The 18,663-nt window shown below is 34.1% G+C and overlaps 1 protein-coding gene across 1 annotated transcript in view; it reads right to left on the reverse strand.

Moving 5' to 3' along the window:
* IKZF2 (IKAROS family zinc finger 2) overlaps positions 1 to 18,663 on the reverse strand; it is a 170,572-nt gene that overhangs the window by 63,729 nt on the left and 88,180 nt on the right. The window contains exon 4 of the mRNA XM_082840606.1: positions 2,785 to 3,051. Coding sequence (XP_082696732.1) covers positions 2,785 to 3,051 — 267 coding nt within the window. The remainder of the gene's footprint in view (positions 1 to 2,784; positions 3,052 to 18,663) is intronic.

Genomic DNA, 18,663 nt, shown 5'->3' on the forward strand with positions numbered 1-18,663 from the left:
GCCTGGAGTATCCGATGACAATATTACCTGATTACCTACTAAAGTAGCAATACCAAAGAAATAGCACCAAGCCATTAAAAAAGACGCTGGAATTGGCACTTTAGTAGAGTATGAAAGAGAAAGAAGAAGAAGTGAATTAGATATGATACTCCATGTCAGTTTAATGAATTGCGTGGTTATGTATCTTTTTCCACTATCAATTTTATATTAGACATTCCATGCGCTAAACACTCATAGAAACAAGCATATGTTTCTCAAAGGCTTTTAAGGATTTAAGACAAAGTCTTTTATACTAGCAAGGTATAAATAGTTGGTGAGAGGGGGAAGTTCTAAAATGAAGACAGTTCATCAAATTAAGGAGAAAACATTTGGTTAATGACTATATTCTGACTATATATATTTTTTCCAATCTATAGAAATACAAGTAGACTTTCTATTCTCACATTGCTAAAATGGAGTTGAAAATGTCATGACCCACTCAGATGTATAAACTGGGTCATCAGAAATACATATAAAAATGGCTAATTTAAAGACACATCATCACAATTTCACGGTTAACAATGTATGGCAGGTATCCCAAGCTCCTCTACGAATGGCTAGTAACTTTAAGAAAAACCTCCCAGATCTGAGGAAAGTGTAGTAATTTTTCCAGTACTCTAATAAATATTTATTAACAATAAAAGTTCATAGAGTTCCAAGAGTACTTTAAATAGTTGTTCAGTCTATTTTCCTTGCCTTTACTAGCTGAGTGAATCCCATACTCCTAGGACTTGTGGAAATCTGTATAACTATTTAGAAACACTTTCCATGTTAGTTAGATGGTTTTCAACTCTACTAGAGTAAAAAATATGAAGTGGACAGTACAGTAGGTATGCAATTGTTAACTGTGTTTACAAACCAACAATCCTCATGAAAATCACTGCAGTTACAGTAAAACATCAATTAACCTAAATTTTCAACAGAGTATATTCAGATTCTTTGAATATTCTTAACTCAGACCATAAAAGGTTTATTAAATATCTTACAAAATTTTTTAAAATATATTTTTCAGCCTTAAAATGAACACTATATGCAATTCAACTGAAAAGTCATTAGACTAATTTTGTTTAGTTTCTACATTGCTAGATGGGAGAAGTTAGACATCTGAGTGTTATCTTCCTCAATATAATCACTCTGAGATGAGGAATACATCGTAACTTTGTGGAACTCTTCTTTTAGAACTGCAGTTGGAATTACTTCATGAGCATAGAAGAAAAGTAGCCTCACTACTTTACAGCCTTTTCCTTTTTTTCTTATCAAATATGGTACCAAGCTTGATCTTTTAATTTTTCCATGAGACATTTTTAAAAATTAAAAAAAAAATTTTCATTAGTAATACAAATATTACTATAAACTTCAAAATATTTTAAAATCATGATGCTATTTAAAAAGGAAATTCAAAACAAGAAAGTAAAAATGTAACTGACTATATGGTTGGATAAGAGTGTAAGCCCTAAAGCTGATGATTTTGTTTAAGATAACACTGATTTTAATGTGTAATTTCTCACTATAATTAAAATATCAGCCTTATAGTAATACCTCATCATAAAATATTGATATATTGATATACCAAGCATAGAAAATTGGAACAAAACCACTCTGGACATCAGGAAACCTTGATCCTAGCCTCACAATGCCCTTAACCACATAAGGGATCATGGATAAATCACTTGACTGTTTTGGGCTTCAGTTTCTTGATGTGTAAATGAGAGGTTTGGACTAAGAAGACATCAATGTCCCTGGTATCTCTCATGTTTTAAGCATCTACTTATGAAATTGATTATCTAGAAGTCAATCTTTTAAATCAATGTCTTTACTGTGATTTCTCTCTCTTCCAAAAGAGTGTCATATTTTAAAATTCTGAGTGTATGAGTTATTACTATTTTGCTGTATACTACTACTCTGCATTATAGTTTAAGCTATCATTACCTTTAAATCAAATTTCATATAAATTTGAATTTTTCTGGGTCAATGATCTGCCTACCTTGCCACAATCTCATTTCTTGTGTTTTACATTAAAAAGAAATTTAAAAAAAATTTTACCAAAGGATTTGAAGAGGTTTAAATAAGGCCTTCTCACTGAGTTGGTTTTTCACATTACTCAAAGGTCTAAAAGTGTATATTAAATTAACCTGAGGTCTCTTTCCTCACCTGATTCTGTGATTACACATTCCTACCACCCTTTGCTGTATTCTACCCTACATATCTCCTTGCAGGAGTTATAGTTAAAAATTACAGGAAGATGGTGACATCCTGGAACTGGGGGAGATAAATATCTGCCTCCTACAGAGACCCATGGTAGGCAAAGATTGATTGGAAATTGTATTCCAAGAAGTTAACTAGACAAGATGAAAATGATCAACCCTTACATAAATGCATGAGTACCATGTTATAGCAAACTCTATTACCTGCCCATGGGTATGGTAAAATATGTATAGGAATACAAAAAGATCAAGTTACACAATGAAATTCTCCTATACCTTTTGAACCCTTATCATATTTTTGCTATATTAAGAACTGTGGAAACTGAATCCCAAACTTCTTTTTGATATGCTATTCAGATTTGAAGGCTGGAAGTCAAGACCCAGGCTACTCTCTGCTTTTCAGCAATCCAATACTAGCAGAATTCTGAAAAGGTAGTTTCACCATTGCCACCCCTGAATAAAAAGGAAAGAGAATAGATGTCAGGTAATATCAACATCAGATGTCACAGGCAGTCATCAGGTTATTCTTTCAGCTGCTTACCAGTGTGACTCCTTTTATGTACCATAAGCACATTGGGCCCAATGCAAACCATGCCACAGACGTCACATTTCAGTTTACCATTCGGAAGCCGGATTCCTCCCTCGCCTTGAAGCTCCTGGACTTTCCTGTTGTCTGCCACCTCGCTGCTTTCAATTAGGGGTTCTTCTAGGCTGCTACCCTCATCATGGCCCCTGATCTCGTCTTCGCGGCTCAGGGGTTTCCTGTCACACTCTTCATCACTCTGCATTTCTAGCTTTACTGAATTTGCTGTAATTTAAAAAGAAGAAAGGAAGACATTTTAAATGCATGTTATGTGTTGTCACCTACATCTCTTTTCCACCCACTGCCATTCTATTAACATGGTTGAGAATGCTATCCTAAGTAGAATATAGTCCATCCCCCACACAATGTTAGTACATACTGTGTTCTTTGATATTTCCGTGAAGCTCTGGCATGAAAGTGAAGATGGCTTAGGAAAGCTCAGTATCAACTGGTATTGTTATACTTTTGAGTTTGTCACTAAGGCTACTAGACTGAGGTAGGATTATGAAAAAGACAAGATTAGATACTACTTAACCCATTGAGCTACACCTCTTCTGAATTTAACAATCATTATATATACACTTCATAGTCTCTGTTTTCCATTAGGGTACTTGCATAAACCTGTTTTTTCTTTTCTTTAACATCTTTATTCGAGTATAATTGCTTTACAGTGTTGTGTTAGTTTCTGCTGTATAACAAAGTGAATCAGCTATCTGTATACATATATCCCCATATCCCCTCCCTCTTGCCTCTCCCTCCCACCCTCCCTATTCCACCCCTCTAGGTGGTCACAAAGCACTGAGCTGATCTCCCTGTGCGATGCAGCTGCTTCCCACTAGCTATCTATTTCACATTTGGTAGTGTATATATGTCAACGCTCCTCTCTCACTTCGTCCCAGCTTACCCTACTCCCTCTCTGTGTCCTCAGGTCCATTCTCTACGTCTGCGTCTTTATTCCTATCCTATCCCTAGGTTCATCAGAACCATATTTTCTTTTTGTTCTATCAAGAGAAACAACTCGGGATCTTAATCCAGCAAATAGCTTAGACGTATGAAGGCACACTGTCAAGGCACATATCCTAAAATCAGACTAAACACGTTCAGTTGAGAGCTGTATAAATGAAGGGCAGAATGCACAGACCTCACGTGCTCTTAAGCTACTCTTTTTTTTCCTATGTGAAAAAAGTTCTCTATGGAACATATTAGTCTGCAAATCAAAGTATTCCAACTTTAATCTATGCACACCAAAAAGCAGTGAATGACAGGAATGGCATAGCATGCATGCACGCACTTGTGACTGTTAAGAAATTCAATGCCTTCTGTTTGCTGTTTTTGGATCATCCCACAGAAAAGTTGGAATTTTGTTAGCACAGCCCTCATTATGGATTGCTGACAGAGTCCTTTCACAAGAGAAACAAGCTTTAAATGAATACCAGTTTTTTATCCAGTGATCTTGAAAATGCCTCCAGAAACCATATCAAAGTTACTAAGCAAAACAAATTATTTGGTATTTCTTGAATAGAGGAACTATTTTCATAAAAAGGAAGTAAGTTCTTTTTACTGCAATTGTTTTCTTAGAGAAACCACCCCTTCTGTGATTTGTCGTTAGTACTCATGATAGGTAGTACATATCATCAAAATGACTCTTCCCTTTCTCCCTCTTTGGAACTCCCCTGTGAACTACAGGCAGTGTGGTACAATGTGGGGATCACTGGATTTAGTCAGGAGAACTGGCTTTGACATTTACTGCAGTATAATCTTGAACTAAGTATTTAACCTCTGAATCTTACGTCTTTCATTTGTGGAGATGAATTCAGATTACAGAATAAAGTTTAAGCAGCATAGTTTAGCTATTAAGAGTGAAGATCCTAGCAGTGGCACTTAGTAAGCAGTGTCACCTTCTGCAAGTTACTTAAGTTCTCTATGTCCTCTACAACACTGGGACGATAACGGTACCCACTTCCTAGGGCAGATGTAAGCATTAAATGAGTAAATATAAAAAATGGGCTTACTATTATTTTTCTTTGGACATACAGTGCTCTTTTTATTCCATAAGGTTTTTGTAAAGATCAATTAACTTATAGTATGTAAACTATCCCAAGATCTACAAAGGGATAGACAGTCTTCTTGCCTGATCTCTAATAAAATATCTACTCCCTTGAGTTTTACCCTATTTACAAATTAGGACTGCTTTACTGGGTTTTGAGAAAAGTAAAGACAATATTTTTCCATCTTAATATCCCCAGTATGCTAAAGAAATCTGTGGCATATAGGAGGTATTTCAGGCAGTATTCCCTGAGGTATTTTACTTGATTTAGAATCTTCTTTCTTTAAGCTTTTTAAAAATATGTTTAAAGTATCCATTAACATAGCAACGAAAAATTAATCGTCATAAAGGATAAAAAGTGAAAATTAAGTCCTTTTCTACCCAAAGTTCACCCATTCTTCAGTTCTGGTCTCAAAAACAACCCCTATCCTTGTCTTCTGTTTAGAACTGTGTGTGTGTATATGTATGTGTGTACGTGTGTGTGTATATGTATGTGTGTACATGTGTGTATATATAGTCTCTCTTTTTACACAAATTGGACTGTACAATTTATCTGACTTTAACTTTCCTTTCTTCAATTAACATCTGTTCAATATTTTCCATACATAGGAATCTACACTGTTCTTTCTAATACCTGCATAAAATCGACTTTACAAATATAATTCATTCATCCAGGCTTTTAAGATACTTCTTGTTTAGTGCTATTATAGACACTATTGTATAATACCACACAGAACTGTTAATCTGATAAACACTCGTTATTGTACTTCAGATTTTTAATATGAATTTTTTTATTGTGAATGAAGTTGGGCATCTTTTTCTATGTTTAAATGTGTGTGTTTTTTTTTTTTTGTAGAACTGCCTATCAAAGTTCTTTGCCCATTTTTCTACTAGGTTGTCAGCCTTTCTCACTGAATTTAAATGCTTTATATACTAAGGAACTTAGCGCTGTGTCTGATATGTTTTGCAAAAATTTCGGTTTATCTTTTTACTCTAGGGTATTTTTTGGCATGTATGCTAATTTTAAATTTTGAATTTTTAACATTTTCAATTATGGCTTCTGGATTCTGTGTCTTGCTTCAATAGATTTTTCCATATTCCAAGAAATTTTTCCATATTTTTTCTGAGAAGGAAAATTTTTCTAACTAATGTAAAATACTATTGGTTACCCTATGTAGTCCCACATTTCATCCACAATTATCAGTCATTTAAAAGAAATATTAAGAAGAAAACAAATGAAAAGTATGACTTTATGCAGCATGACTTCATATACCAGCCTGTGAGCAAATTTTCCCGCACATTTAAGTGATGTCCTAAAGATCACAAACTTTGCAGCAATGCCATCATTTACATTCCTGAACTAGTCAATATCTGATAAGCTACCTTTAATGAGTATAAGGTCTACTAGCATTTCATTTCGAGAACTGAAGAAATGTATACCTAAAAGAGTGGGTTTTGGGTCTGAAACTATAGGCCTCTTAAATTTCAAAACAGTACCAAATTATGAAGGATATGACTTGATATTACACTAAAGTATCATCTTTTTCCTAGTGAGAATATTATAATATGGACATCAAAACATAGTCTCAAACATGGGTAAATATGTCATTTAACAATGTATTAGATATTAAAATTATACTTAGAATTTCTATCCACAGAAGAATATACTTGAAATGAATATCCAAAAAAAAAAAAAATGTTTATTAGCACTGAAATACAGAAAAAGTGGAAAATTATAGTCATCTTTTCTCTAACAATATTATACTCTAAGGAATTATATGTTTGCCATGTATGGATGTGTATACACTATTACTGTAGTAAACAGTATATTTATTGCTATAGTAAATCAATAAAATGAAACACATTTTAATACATACATAGCATAGATTAAGTTTTGCATTAATATGATGGCCTATGTACAAACAAAATTCCATTCTAATTAATTTTTAACCCATCCTACTAAAATTAAGTTGAAATTCTAGGACAAAGAGTGATTACTTAAAGTGGTCTGAATTTTAACTGTTAAATAGAAAAAATTTCTCTACTCAAAGAACATAAAAGAAATTCTCCTATGATTTATTTTTACTGTTTAGGATGTTTCTAATTAACACAGAGCACCTAATATTTTAACTCATTAATGATTAAATTCAAATTTCTGGTAAATTTATACTCTATAATTTATATATTAATAAATGAGTTATATCATAATTATTTGTAGTTACAATATATAAAGCTATTATAATTATTAATCATTGTATAATAATCATAGTACATAAGTTACCAAATCTTTGAATTTTAACTCTTCATATAATACTTCTTTTACAATTTGGTTAACAGAAAGGCATCCTCATAAATGGCTAATTTCTATGAAGATAAGAACTTGCTAGTGTGAGTGAAAAGAAATCTTGTTATTATAAATCTCAATACCAACAATTATTTTTCAAGCTTATTTTCTTGCTACGAAATGAAGAATGTAAAATTTAAACATATCTGTGGGAATTTACATATACTTTTATATACTGACAAGCAGTAACAGTTTAATAAAAACAATATTTTGTCAGAATGAATGATTAGCAATGAAAAGATGTGAAATAAGATTTTAATTGATCAATCTGTTCTTTGTTATTTGATATTGTAGTCACAAATAACTATAATATATAGATATTTGAATATTTTTAATAAATAAATATGCTTAACATAGGTATCTTTTTTTCTCAAAGGAGATGATATAGTTCACAGTTTAAAACAAAGAAAAGTCAAATTTTAAAGCATCAAGAAAAAGTTAACTGTTGTCGTGATTTTTTTTTTTTAGTAGACTTGGAGGTTTGTGAACATGGTTCAAGGATAATAACATTTAATCAAAAAGACTTTCATAATCAATTTTACATAGACAAAGCTTTGAATATATTTCATGTTAAAACATTCCACATATATATTTATGCAAAAAATTGCTTCATAATGCAAATAGGTTTATGAATTAAAGCTTTATCCCCCTCTTCTTTATGCTTTCAAACTACTGTTTTTTAACTTTAGGATATAGTTTATAGATGCTATAAAAACGCATGGTGGGGGCTTCCCTGGTGGCGCAGTGGTTGGGGGTCTGCCTGCTGATGCAGGGGACACGGGTTCGTGCCCCGGTCCGGGAGGATCCCACGTGCAGCGGAGCGGCTGGGCCCGTGAGCCATGGCCTCTGGGCCTGCGCGTCCGGAGCCTGTGCTCCGCGGCGGGAGGGGCCGCGACAGTGAGAGGCCCGCGTACCGCAAAAAAAAAAACAAAAAAAAAACGCATGGTTTAATCACCTCCCATTTACATGTAATCATCCCAATACTGAGAAGTAAAGAGACTCACACAAGAGCTCTTATAAATGATTCCCAGGCCAAACAAATTTCAATTACAGAAGTTTCTTCAGTAACCATACTGTGCTCTCTACACTCAAAGCCTTCATAATTATCATTGTTTCGAGATACATAATACTGAGTGGATAAAGTTACACTAGACTTGCCTTAAATTCAGTAAAATGGTATTAAATAAAAGGATAACTGAATAAGGGTATTTACACAGCTAAACATATATAGATCACTGTTTTTTTTTTTAAAAAAGGCAGAAAACCAAATGGGGAAAAAATTATTTTGTGAAGCTGTTAAAACAACATTATTTTGGTTGTCTATTTCATACTGAAATTTTCTTTACTACTCATTATACTTCGAAAATTAAAGACAATTCAAAACCCAAATGTATACCACTTAAAAATAAAATGGAAAATGAAATGTACAATGTTGTTACATACACTAATAGACCTCACAAAATAGATCTCACCCACCTCAACCAATAAGACACAAGGACCAAAATGGAATTCTCTCTAAAACTCATTGAACCAGCAAATATTTATTGCTTGCCTAATACTTTGCTAAAAGTGATTCATTATGAAGGTTTAAGACTAAAAGCTGAAGAATATTTTTCACTTAAATAAGAAACCTATATTAGCAGGATGGTATATACCCAGGTCATGAAAGAGTTTATGAGTAAAAGTACAGGAAATAGTTTACTAACCTGTAATTTGAATTTATTGAACAGTACATAAATGTGAAGAAGCTTTTCCTTAGAAATTGGACATTTCCTATTTTTTACACCATAACTTCACCAAATTACCCACTTATGCAAGGTGGCATATGATTTTGCAATGTCTGGCACCTGATGGCTTCAAATAATACAAAGTTCTCAATTTTTAAAATTTGGGGGAAAAGATCATTTTTTACACATATGGTGACATATATCCAGTTAATTTTGAATTACCAAATTGAAGGAATAAATTCTATCCTCATCCTTAGAATGAGGTTTTCACAGATAATCCTATCTTTTTTAAAATGTCAAGTTTTGAAAAATCATAGTAACCAGAACCTAAAATATCATTATTAAAATATTTTTTAAAATCTAAATTAAACTTTATACAACTTAAAACTTTATTATTAGTATGAGTTGATTCTACTAATCCACGAACAGATTATTGAAATTCCCTAGCCAGGAAAATAATCCAAAGGGATTATGATTTATTTGCTGTATTTGAAAGGATATAATATTTATTGTGATTTATTCTGTTTAATTTCCAAATTATATTTTTCAACTCTTAATTTTTAAAGGAAGCAAATACTACGGGAGTTAAATATTTCTTTCACAGTGTTAATAATAAAAGAGAGCTAAAATGCCATTCTTATCAAACTGGGAAAAAAAATCTTTCAGGTGTGATGTATACGTGGACTTTCATATGCTTGGTTTCTGTTGTGTGAACATTCAAGAGGACACTTAAGGGGTGTTATTACTTATAAGCATTAATTTCTCCAGGGCTATGCCAGATACTTGAAACGGTGTTATACACACTAATTGAATCAATATGTCTATCTAATAATCTGTTGAAGTTGCTTCTGAGCTAATACAACTCTCTCTCATTTAAACTTTCAAAAAAGAAACACCAAACATGATTAAATCCATGTTAACAGCCCAGCAGCTGTTTAAATAATGTGTTAAAAAAACAAACTGCTTTCAAAACTCTGATGTAAAGCACAATTATTTACTAATGAACTTACAACCGTCTAAACAATGAAAGTAAAATACTCACAACAAAAATTATATTAAGGTATGTGCAATCATTTTTCAACAAATTTCCTCAACAAAATTTCACACAATATAAAAACTTTGTTCCTTTTAACTGTGAGTAAATAAATGCATAAGTCTTGCAAAACAGCTGCCTCATAACATCCTTAAAGTATTCGTTTTAGAAAAGGTTGGACAAGTCTAGACACTGGTGTCAGTGAACTGCAGCTGAGCCATTTGTAGGTAGCATTCTGTCTGCACATCACATCACCTCATTTTCTCGTCCTCCCCCCACTCTCTCCTTTCCCCAATATAGTTAGACTATGTATTTCTTAAACCTAGTAGGGTAATAGATCAAGACAGTGCTGGTTTCTGAAATATGACTACTATTCTAAAAACAGTGTGGAAGAAAGTTACTCTGCACCTGACTGCAGGAAATCAGGGTCTTTACCTCCCTTTCTGCCACTTAACTAGTTCTGGGACCTTTTGGGAATTTTTTTTATTTTGACTCAGCCACCTGCATCACCTGAAATATGGGAAAAATAACACTTGATACTCCTGAAAACAGCAGGCTAGATAAAATAGTCTCTTTACACTAAGGGTTTAGAATCCTTTTAATAAGAATAATAATAGAAAAATAACAACTTATTATAATTCTTCCTGATTTAAAAAATTCATATTGTCTCATTTGATACTCAGAACCACAGTGGATTGTACGTAGGGCAAACACAGATAAACAAATGGAGGCACGGTTGTTAAATAACCTTCCCAAGGATGCAAAGGTAGTAAATGTGAGCCTGATATCAACTCAAGATCTTCTGTCTCTTAGCTTCGCATCTTCCTATGACATGATACTGCCTCTCCAATTAAACAAGCAACTAATATTAGTATTATATTTAGGACAAATACCAGTCCTAGGCAAATAGATCTTTCAGATGTTGTAAAACTGTGTCCATCAGTTAAAGAGGATACCAGGAATTCAAGACCACATCAGTCAGATAAAATAAAAAGAAGTTTCCACAAACTGAACTACAGAATTAATACGTTCTATCAAGTCTGGGATGCATATGCCCACTCAAAAGAACTACTTTCTAATTTTTAGATTTGCTTTGGTCTTAAGGCAGGGGTAGGTCCATGTAGTACAACTAATTCCTGAAGAATCTGCCAATATTCAATCATTTTCCTGATCCTTGCTTTTTCTATATTCCTTGTCACTCTATGACTTATCAGTGGTAGGTAAAGACAGCCATTTGAGAAAAAAATCAATATAATCAACTTTAATCTCTAAACCAACAGTTACGGAGGATGGCATTTTAGGACTTCCTTTGTCACATTTTGACAGTCTTGTGTCAATGTTTTTTACCAAGATAAATCATACCTATGAGTAGCTCATGCATTATTTCATTTACATTTAAAGAGATCTTCACAACAAAATAAATACCAAAAAAGTATCCTCTCTACCTCCTTGGAAAAAAAAGTAAAACTAAGGAGCCTAGACATCTCACTCCCTAATGGTCTCCCACAGTGCATGCAACCATAAACAGCATGCCCATCATCAGACTACCCATCTTTATTGACCAGCACAGTGGCACCACTGTAGCCCAAGGGTGAAGTTTCTGTTTTCTGGCAGACAACTAGTTCATGAGATGTACAACGTGGAGAAAATAAGCCTAGTTTAAATAGAAATGCCACAGGCAAACAACAGTCTATCCCTTTATCCATGCTTTAAATGAATGATTGCATTTGCCAAGTCCTAGAGATTCAATATGTGCCATGTCTTGCATATCCAACTCCTTTTTGTGCATTTTCGTGGGCAACACAGAGCTTCTTTAAGATTCCCCATGCCTTCTCACCTGGAACAATTTCAACAACTTTCTAGCTGGGTCTCTTTTCAGTTTTTTGCCACACTCTACTCCCCCAATTCATCGTATGTTCAGTTTTTAGATTAATTTTCCTAAAGCAGAGCTCATATTGCTCTTCTAAATGTCTTCCATGACTGCTCACTGCCTACAAATTAAATACAAAGGTACTGGTATGGACTTTAAGGACCACCACAGCACAGTTCCATCATTGCTCTTGGCCATATGTCCTATTAGTCCCTTAGTTATTCATACTTTTTCCAGTCATTTTCTAGTCATTCTTCCTGGAACTTATCCTATACATCTCTACTTATTCCCACCCCCCCGGCCCCTATTATTATTTTCTGGAATCTTTCCCCTACTTCTGTCAATATCAGCATACCTTCAAAGCTGACTTATCTTCCACCCGTTTTCATGAAGTGTTTCCTGAGCACAAAGACACATTACAGTGATTTCATTAGTATATTTGCCTTAACTCTATGCTCCCTATGGTGTGAGATTTTTGAAAAGAAATGCTGTCTTTATTCACAATTGTAAAACCATCTTCCCCTTACACGTACCAGGCATTCAATAAATGTTTGTTGAACTGCTGTTGCTGATTTACCTATCATACTTCTTTTTTAAGTTACATAGGCTATGCATAAATTAACCACAAGTGACAAATAATTATCATAGAATTAGGTTTTAAACACAAAACATCATCAACATAACATTAACTAAAGGACCACTGTAATAAAAGGAAAGACTTTCAGTGCATTACATGCATCACCTGATATTAATCATGACAGCTGCTCTGTGAAGTATACAATATTACCCTCATTTTACAGATGAGAAAACTAAAGCTCAGAATGGGTGAGGTAACATGTCCAAGTCACACATCTATTCAGAGCCAGATCTGAAATTAGAACCAAGAACTGATGACCAAATTCTTGCTATGTCCCCTATGTCACCAAAAGCAAAACAGTTACTAGTTACCAGTAAAGAAAAAAGGATGTCAGTATGTTAAAGAAGAGTAACTTTGAATCGATGTGTGCCATCTGACATTTTCTTTACTGCATGTTGAATACAGGTGTAGTAGTTTGCCAGCTTTGAGTAAAGAGAAATTTGTCTGAAAGCCTGTTTTGGAGGAAGACCAGCTTCCACTGCCAGATTTTCTGAGCATGGATTTTATTTCATATAAGAGCAATCTAGTTTGAACTGGTGTTTGGCAACCATCTGCTTAACATAACTGTGGGAGGTTTGTGAAGCAAATTACATTGTGAAATTCTCTCTTTAATAAGGGGAGTACAAAATTGTTAACCAAACTTCTGTAAGAAGTAAAATCGTTACTATAAAATCCAGCTGAGTGGGCATATTCCCGAAGGGACCCAAACATTAGATTGCCAGAGGTCACTGAGGACGTTTAAACCAGGTCAGAAGGCAGTGCTGCCGGCTCGCTAAAGAGAAAGAGATAAGAAATGGAGCAGGGTTTCTATTACGGAGCAAGGGCAACAGAGGGAAGAACCAAAGCCAGGCGATGCACTTCAACAGCTTTACTGAGCCTCTGAACTGAAGTGACAGAGGAACCCAACAGCTTTCCATACCCTGGGTTCAAATATCCCTGGTTGCCAAAGTCTGGAACAAACATCAAGGCTACAGAAGTTCTTTCCCCGATGTTCTTCCATAAACCCTTCACTATTTGTGTGAAATAAAGAGAGTCAACATTTGGCCCCAAGATGCAGGATTGTTTGGTTAAAAATGTATAATCAAGAAAGCGTATCAAGTAGTAGCAAAAAAGAAAATTTGTAGTTGTGATTAAGAAAAATGAATCTGAACAACCACCCAGCAAATTTTATTTTCTTCAATGTAGCAGCGGCAATTTTTTTTGCAATGTTCATACCTGTTTCCTACCCCTAATGAATAGTCAGTCATACAGAGTGCATTTGTTAAAAGGTAAAAAAAATAATTACAAAGCAACATAGGAGGTACTAGGTGAATAATGGAAATGCTGGATTAGAATACCTGTGTTTAAGTACTTTACATATGTGGACATTAAGAAGTAATTTAACACGCCCCTGTTTCCTACCATGTAAACTGGGAATAATATCCTCTATATAAAAGTCATAAAATTGGGGAAGCATAGTCAGTTAGTGCAAGCAGTTAGAGCCTATGGCTAAGAGACTCAGTACCCTCGGGTTTAAGGCCAGGCCCTTTCATTTATTAGCCACATGACCTTAAGAAACCTCTCTCAGTCTCATTTTTCTCATCTATAAAATCAAGAAAATGATTACCTGTCTCCTAGGGCTGTTCTGAGTATTAAGTACAATTGTATATACAACACGCTTACAGCTATTTTACTTCTTATTAATAGAGCTACCATATGAAAGCATATCATAAAATGTAGGACATCAAACAGATGTAACTGGGGGGGGGGGTATGTTTACTCCAGGGAAGCACGGGGATGACAGAGAAGGCTTCACGAAGTGGCATTTAAGATAGTACTTACAGGTTGGATATGCTTTATATAATAAAGAGAAGACAGATGGCACTCAAAAGCGGGGCGAGCATGAAGAGAAAAGAAAGATGCATGAATACATGTTGGTTTTGAGTGACACCGTTTTTTTCTGGAATGCATATATTCAATGGGTAACATAAATAGAAAATATTTTAAAATCAAAGTTTAAAATAGAGTAAGACACAAGGGAATTAATGCTTGTAGGTAGTAATTTCAAAGATGAGTGCTGTCAACTTATTAACAGACTGTTTCAACAACCACAGTACAGAAGAGGGATCTCCTTAGAATTTATTCATTCATCCATTCAAAATTACTTACTGAGCACCTGCTCTGTGCCAGGTACCACAACACAGCAGTGAATAGGACAGATATGGTCCCTGCTTTCATGGCACTTGTGAAATTTATGCATATATGTATATATGTATGTATATGTATTTTTCTGCGTTTATATATGGGCAACTGTGCACAGTAAAATATTATGATGTGAAATACAATGACTTGAAAGCCCTTCCCCCAGCATATGCTACTACTATAAAATCTCAGTGCAAAATGCAGAGCATAAGTAATCAAGAAATACTCTCATAAGATCACTATTTCAAAAAGACAGCTTTTTCTGAATTGTAAGTAGTTACTTTAAGCAGTCATCGATCTGTGAAACAAAGTTTTGATTATTCAATGCGTTGTCTTTCTCCATTTCTAGAACATCCTTTAACCAGCTTTCTAAAGCTCATAGTTAAAGTATATGAAACATAATTAAAATGATGACATAGTTCTATGTATCATAGGAAGCAAATTAAACAGATATGTCTGATATCATTAAGGGGCATACAAATAGCTTGTCTTAGCTTGTAAAAGTAAGCTAATACACTTATTAGATGCAAAGGAGCCCCTTACTCATTTAAAAAATACTTTCTTTAAAATACTTGATATTTTCTAATCATATCATAAGTAGACTAAAACTTATACAAACTGAGTTTTATTTCTCCTTAAGTTATGATTTTGTGCTGATCTCACATCTCTGTCACCTGTAATTGGACGGGTTACCTTCTAAGAGACTTAGTTTCCTCATCTGTGAAACCTAGATAATGCTACTTATTTGTGCAGCTAAAATAATTAAAAGCCTACCTGCCTGAGGCCATGATTCTTGAGGTCCCTTCAGTCTGTGGTATATGTGATTCCAGGATACAAGCAAACTATACTTGGAATTTTATGTAAAAAACGATTTGTGTAATCAGTAATAATAATCAGCTACTTAGTATCTAAATATAATTTTCTTTATACAAAAAGTCATTGCCAAAACTGATGTCAAAGAACTTACCCCCAATGTTTTCTTTTAGGAATTTTACAGTTTGAGGTTTTAAATTTAAGTCTGTAATCCATTTTGAATGCATTTCTGTACAGGGAGTAAGACAGTGGTCCAGCTTCATTCTTTTGCATGTGGCTGTCCAGTTTTCCTTATTGAAGAGACTATCTTTGACCTACCTGTCTGTTCTTGGCTCCTCTGTTGTAAATTAACTGACCATATATGAATGGGCTTTTTTTTGGACTATTTTACTTTCATCTGTGTCTATTTTTATGTGAATATCATACTGTTTGGATCACTATAGCTTTGTAATATAGTTTGAAATCAGGAATTGTAATGTCTCCAACTTTGCTGTTCTTTCTCAAAGATTGCTTTAGCTATTCAGGGTCTTTTGTGGCTCAATACAAATTTTAGGATTTGTTTTCTCTTTCTGTGAAAAGTGTCATTGGAATTTTGATAGGGATTGAATGGAATCTGTAGAATCCTTTGGGTTGTATGAATATTTTAACAATATTATTCTTCCAATCCATGAACACAAAATATCTTTCCATTTATTTGTGTCTTCTTCAATTTCTTTCATCAGTGTTTTATAGTTTTCAGTGTACAGATCTTTCACCTCCTTGGTTAAATTTATTCCTAAGTATTTCCTTTTTTTGATGTTGTTATAAATGGTATTGTTTTCTTAACTTCTCTAATAGTTCATTGTTAGTGTATACAAATCCAACTGATTCTTATATACTGATTTTGTACCCTGCAACTTTACTAAATTTGTTTGTTAGTTCTAACAGTTTTTAGGTGAGTCTTTAGGGTGTTCTATATATAATATCATGTCATCTGCAAATAGAGATAATTTACTTCTTTCTTTCTGATTTGGATGCCTTTTACTTCTTTCTCTTGCATAATAGCCAAGATATGGAAACAACTTAAGGTTTCAATGAATGAATGGATAAAGAAGACATGGAATATAAATACAACGGAATATTATTCAGCTATAATAAAGAAGAAAATCCTATGTTTGTGACAACATGGATGAACCTTGAGGGCTTTATGTTAAATGAAATAAGCCAGAAAGAGAACAACAAATACTGCATGGTTTCACTTATATGTGGAATCTAAAATAAGTCAAACTCATAGAAATAGAGAGTAGAAATGTGTGTTGCCACGGGGCTGGAAGGAGGGGAAAATAGGGAAAGGTTAGTAAAAGGGTACAAACTTTCAGCTATAAGATAAATAAGGTCTGAGCATCTAATGTGTAACATAGTAACTATAGTTGATAACACTGTTTTGTTTAATTAAATTTTTCAAAGAGTGTAGAACTTAAATGTTCTCACACAGTCACAGAATGATAAATATGTGAGGCACGGACTGTTTATTAACTACATGGAAGGAATCCTTTCACAATGTATACACATATCAATTCATCACAATGTATACTTTAAATATCTTACAGTTTTGTCAATTATATTTCAATAAAGCTGAAAGAAATTCAGAAAGCTTTTAAAAATAAATAAATCTCTTTATACAAAATATGTTCCTAGGTTTGGGGTTCATACAAAAATCTTACTTTTAGATCATATATTTAAAACCTCTGGGTTTAAAACAGCATCCCTAAATCTACCCATTAATGAATTTCTGAAGGTCACAGGTAAGAGTATGTTGAAATGTGAATATACGTATTTATACATATACATAGTATATATACTGAAAACCTTGTTGGTATGTGTGCAGGATGTTCTTTATTAAGCAATAAATGTTAGCTACTTAAGCAGAAGATAGTGCAATGTGATGAGTGTGCCATCCCCATGTGTTTCCTTCAGGTGAATACTTGGCTGGCATCCAGAAGGGAAAAAAAAAGCAAAACAAACACAACATATTCAAAACTTTAAAAAAAAGAGTGCTACAACCTTCACAGAAAGCACGAGGTCCTTGATTCAAATAATGCTATAAAGACTCTTGAAATTTTCCTCTTTTCTACCGCGTCCCTGTCAGGATGTGAACCCTGCCATTATGTATGGCTTGCGACTATTTGCAAGTTTCCTCCCCAACTGGGACTAAGGGGGAAATGTGTGACAGTAGGGATTGCCTCAGCACTTCACAGGGACTGTACAAGCGCAGTGATACCAGCTACCTTGCTCCCTGTGACAACTGGCCACCAGGTTTCATAGGTTAAATTTCTGAAAGTAATACAAGTTGTTAGTTTTAGAAGCCTAGAGTTTTTCTTTGCTTGAACCATTACAAGGCATTTTACTTCTTTTCCACCTTCAAAATGGGTGAAATTATTTCAGGGGCACAAGATTACCCAAATCTATGATTTCTGTCACATGCATCTCACAGCTTACTGTCCTCTTCCACATTCCTAGTAGGCTGCCTCTGTGCAAGGCAGCACATGCTTACCAAAAGCACCTCATTCTGTGGAAGCTGTCAGCAATTACTGCGATGAACTTTAAATCTTTTTCCTCTAACTACTGGAGTATTCCAGAAATAATGACACAACTTCTCCCTGTTTTAAAATGTCAAGCTGACCACTCAGAAATTCAAGCTACGTTTCTCCAGGAAGGCCCAAATGATAAGACATTTTATGAGCCTTCCGTTTCACCTCCTGTTCCATTACTACGCTGCCTTAACACCTTCATGGTGTAGCAACACCTTCTGAGACAAGCTGAAACTCAAACAAACCACAAAAGCTGACACCTGAACAAAGTTAACAATATGTGCCTGGCAAGTATAAGTTATATATATATTTTTCCTTTCCTTGATCTGATACTATCATTTGAATTAATTTTATTTTCTTCCTTTAGTGCTATCTCTAACAGTTTGAATCTGTTGCATGATTAATTTAATTGTGCAATAATATTTAAAAAATATATACCCAGTATACTCTGTTATTTTCATGTATTTCAGGATCAAATGTATTTTTAAATGTCTGGTTCAACATTCACACTCAGAGAGAAAAAAAAATCTCTCCAAAATTTGAACTACCTTCCTTAAACTCATGAAGCTTTAAACTCCCAGCCGACACCAGAATTAGAGATTTTCAAGGTTAATG

This window comes from Leucopleurus acutus, assembly GCF_964270905.1.
Source record: "Leucopleurus acutus genome assembly, chromosome: 6".
Taxonomy (NCBI): domain Eukaryota; kingdom Metazoa; phylum Chordata; class Mammalia; order Artiodactyla; family Delphinidae; genus Leucopleurus; species Leucopleurus acutus.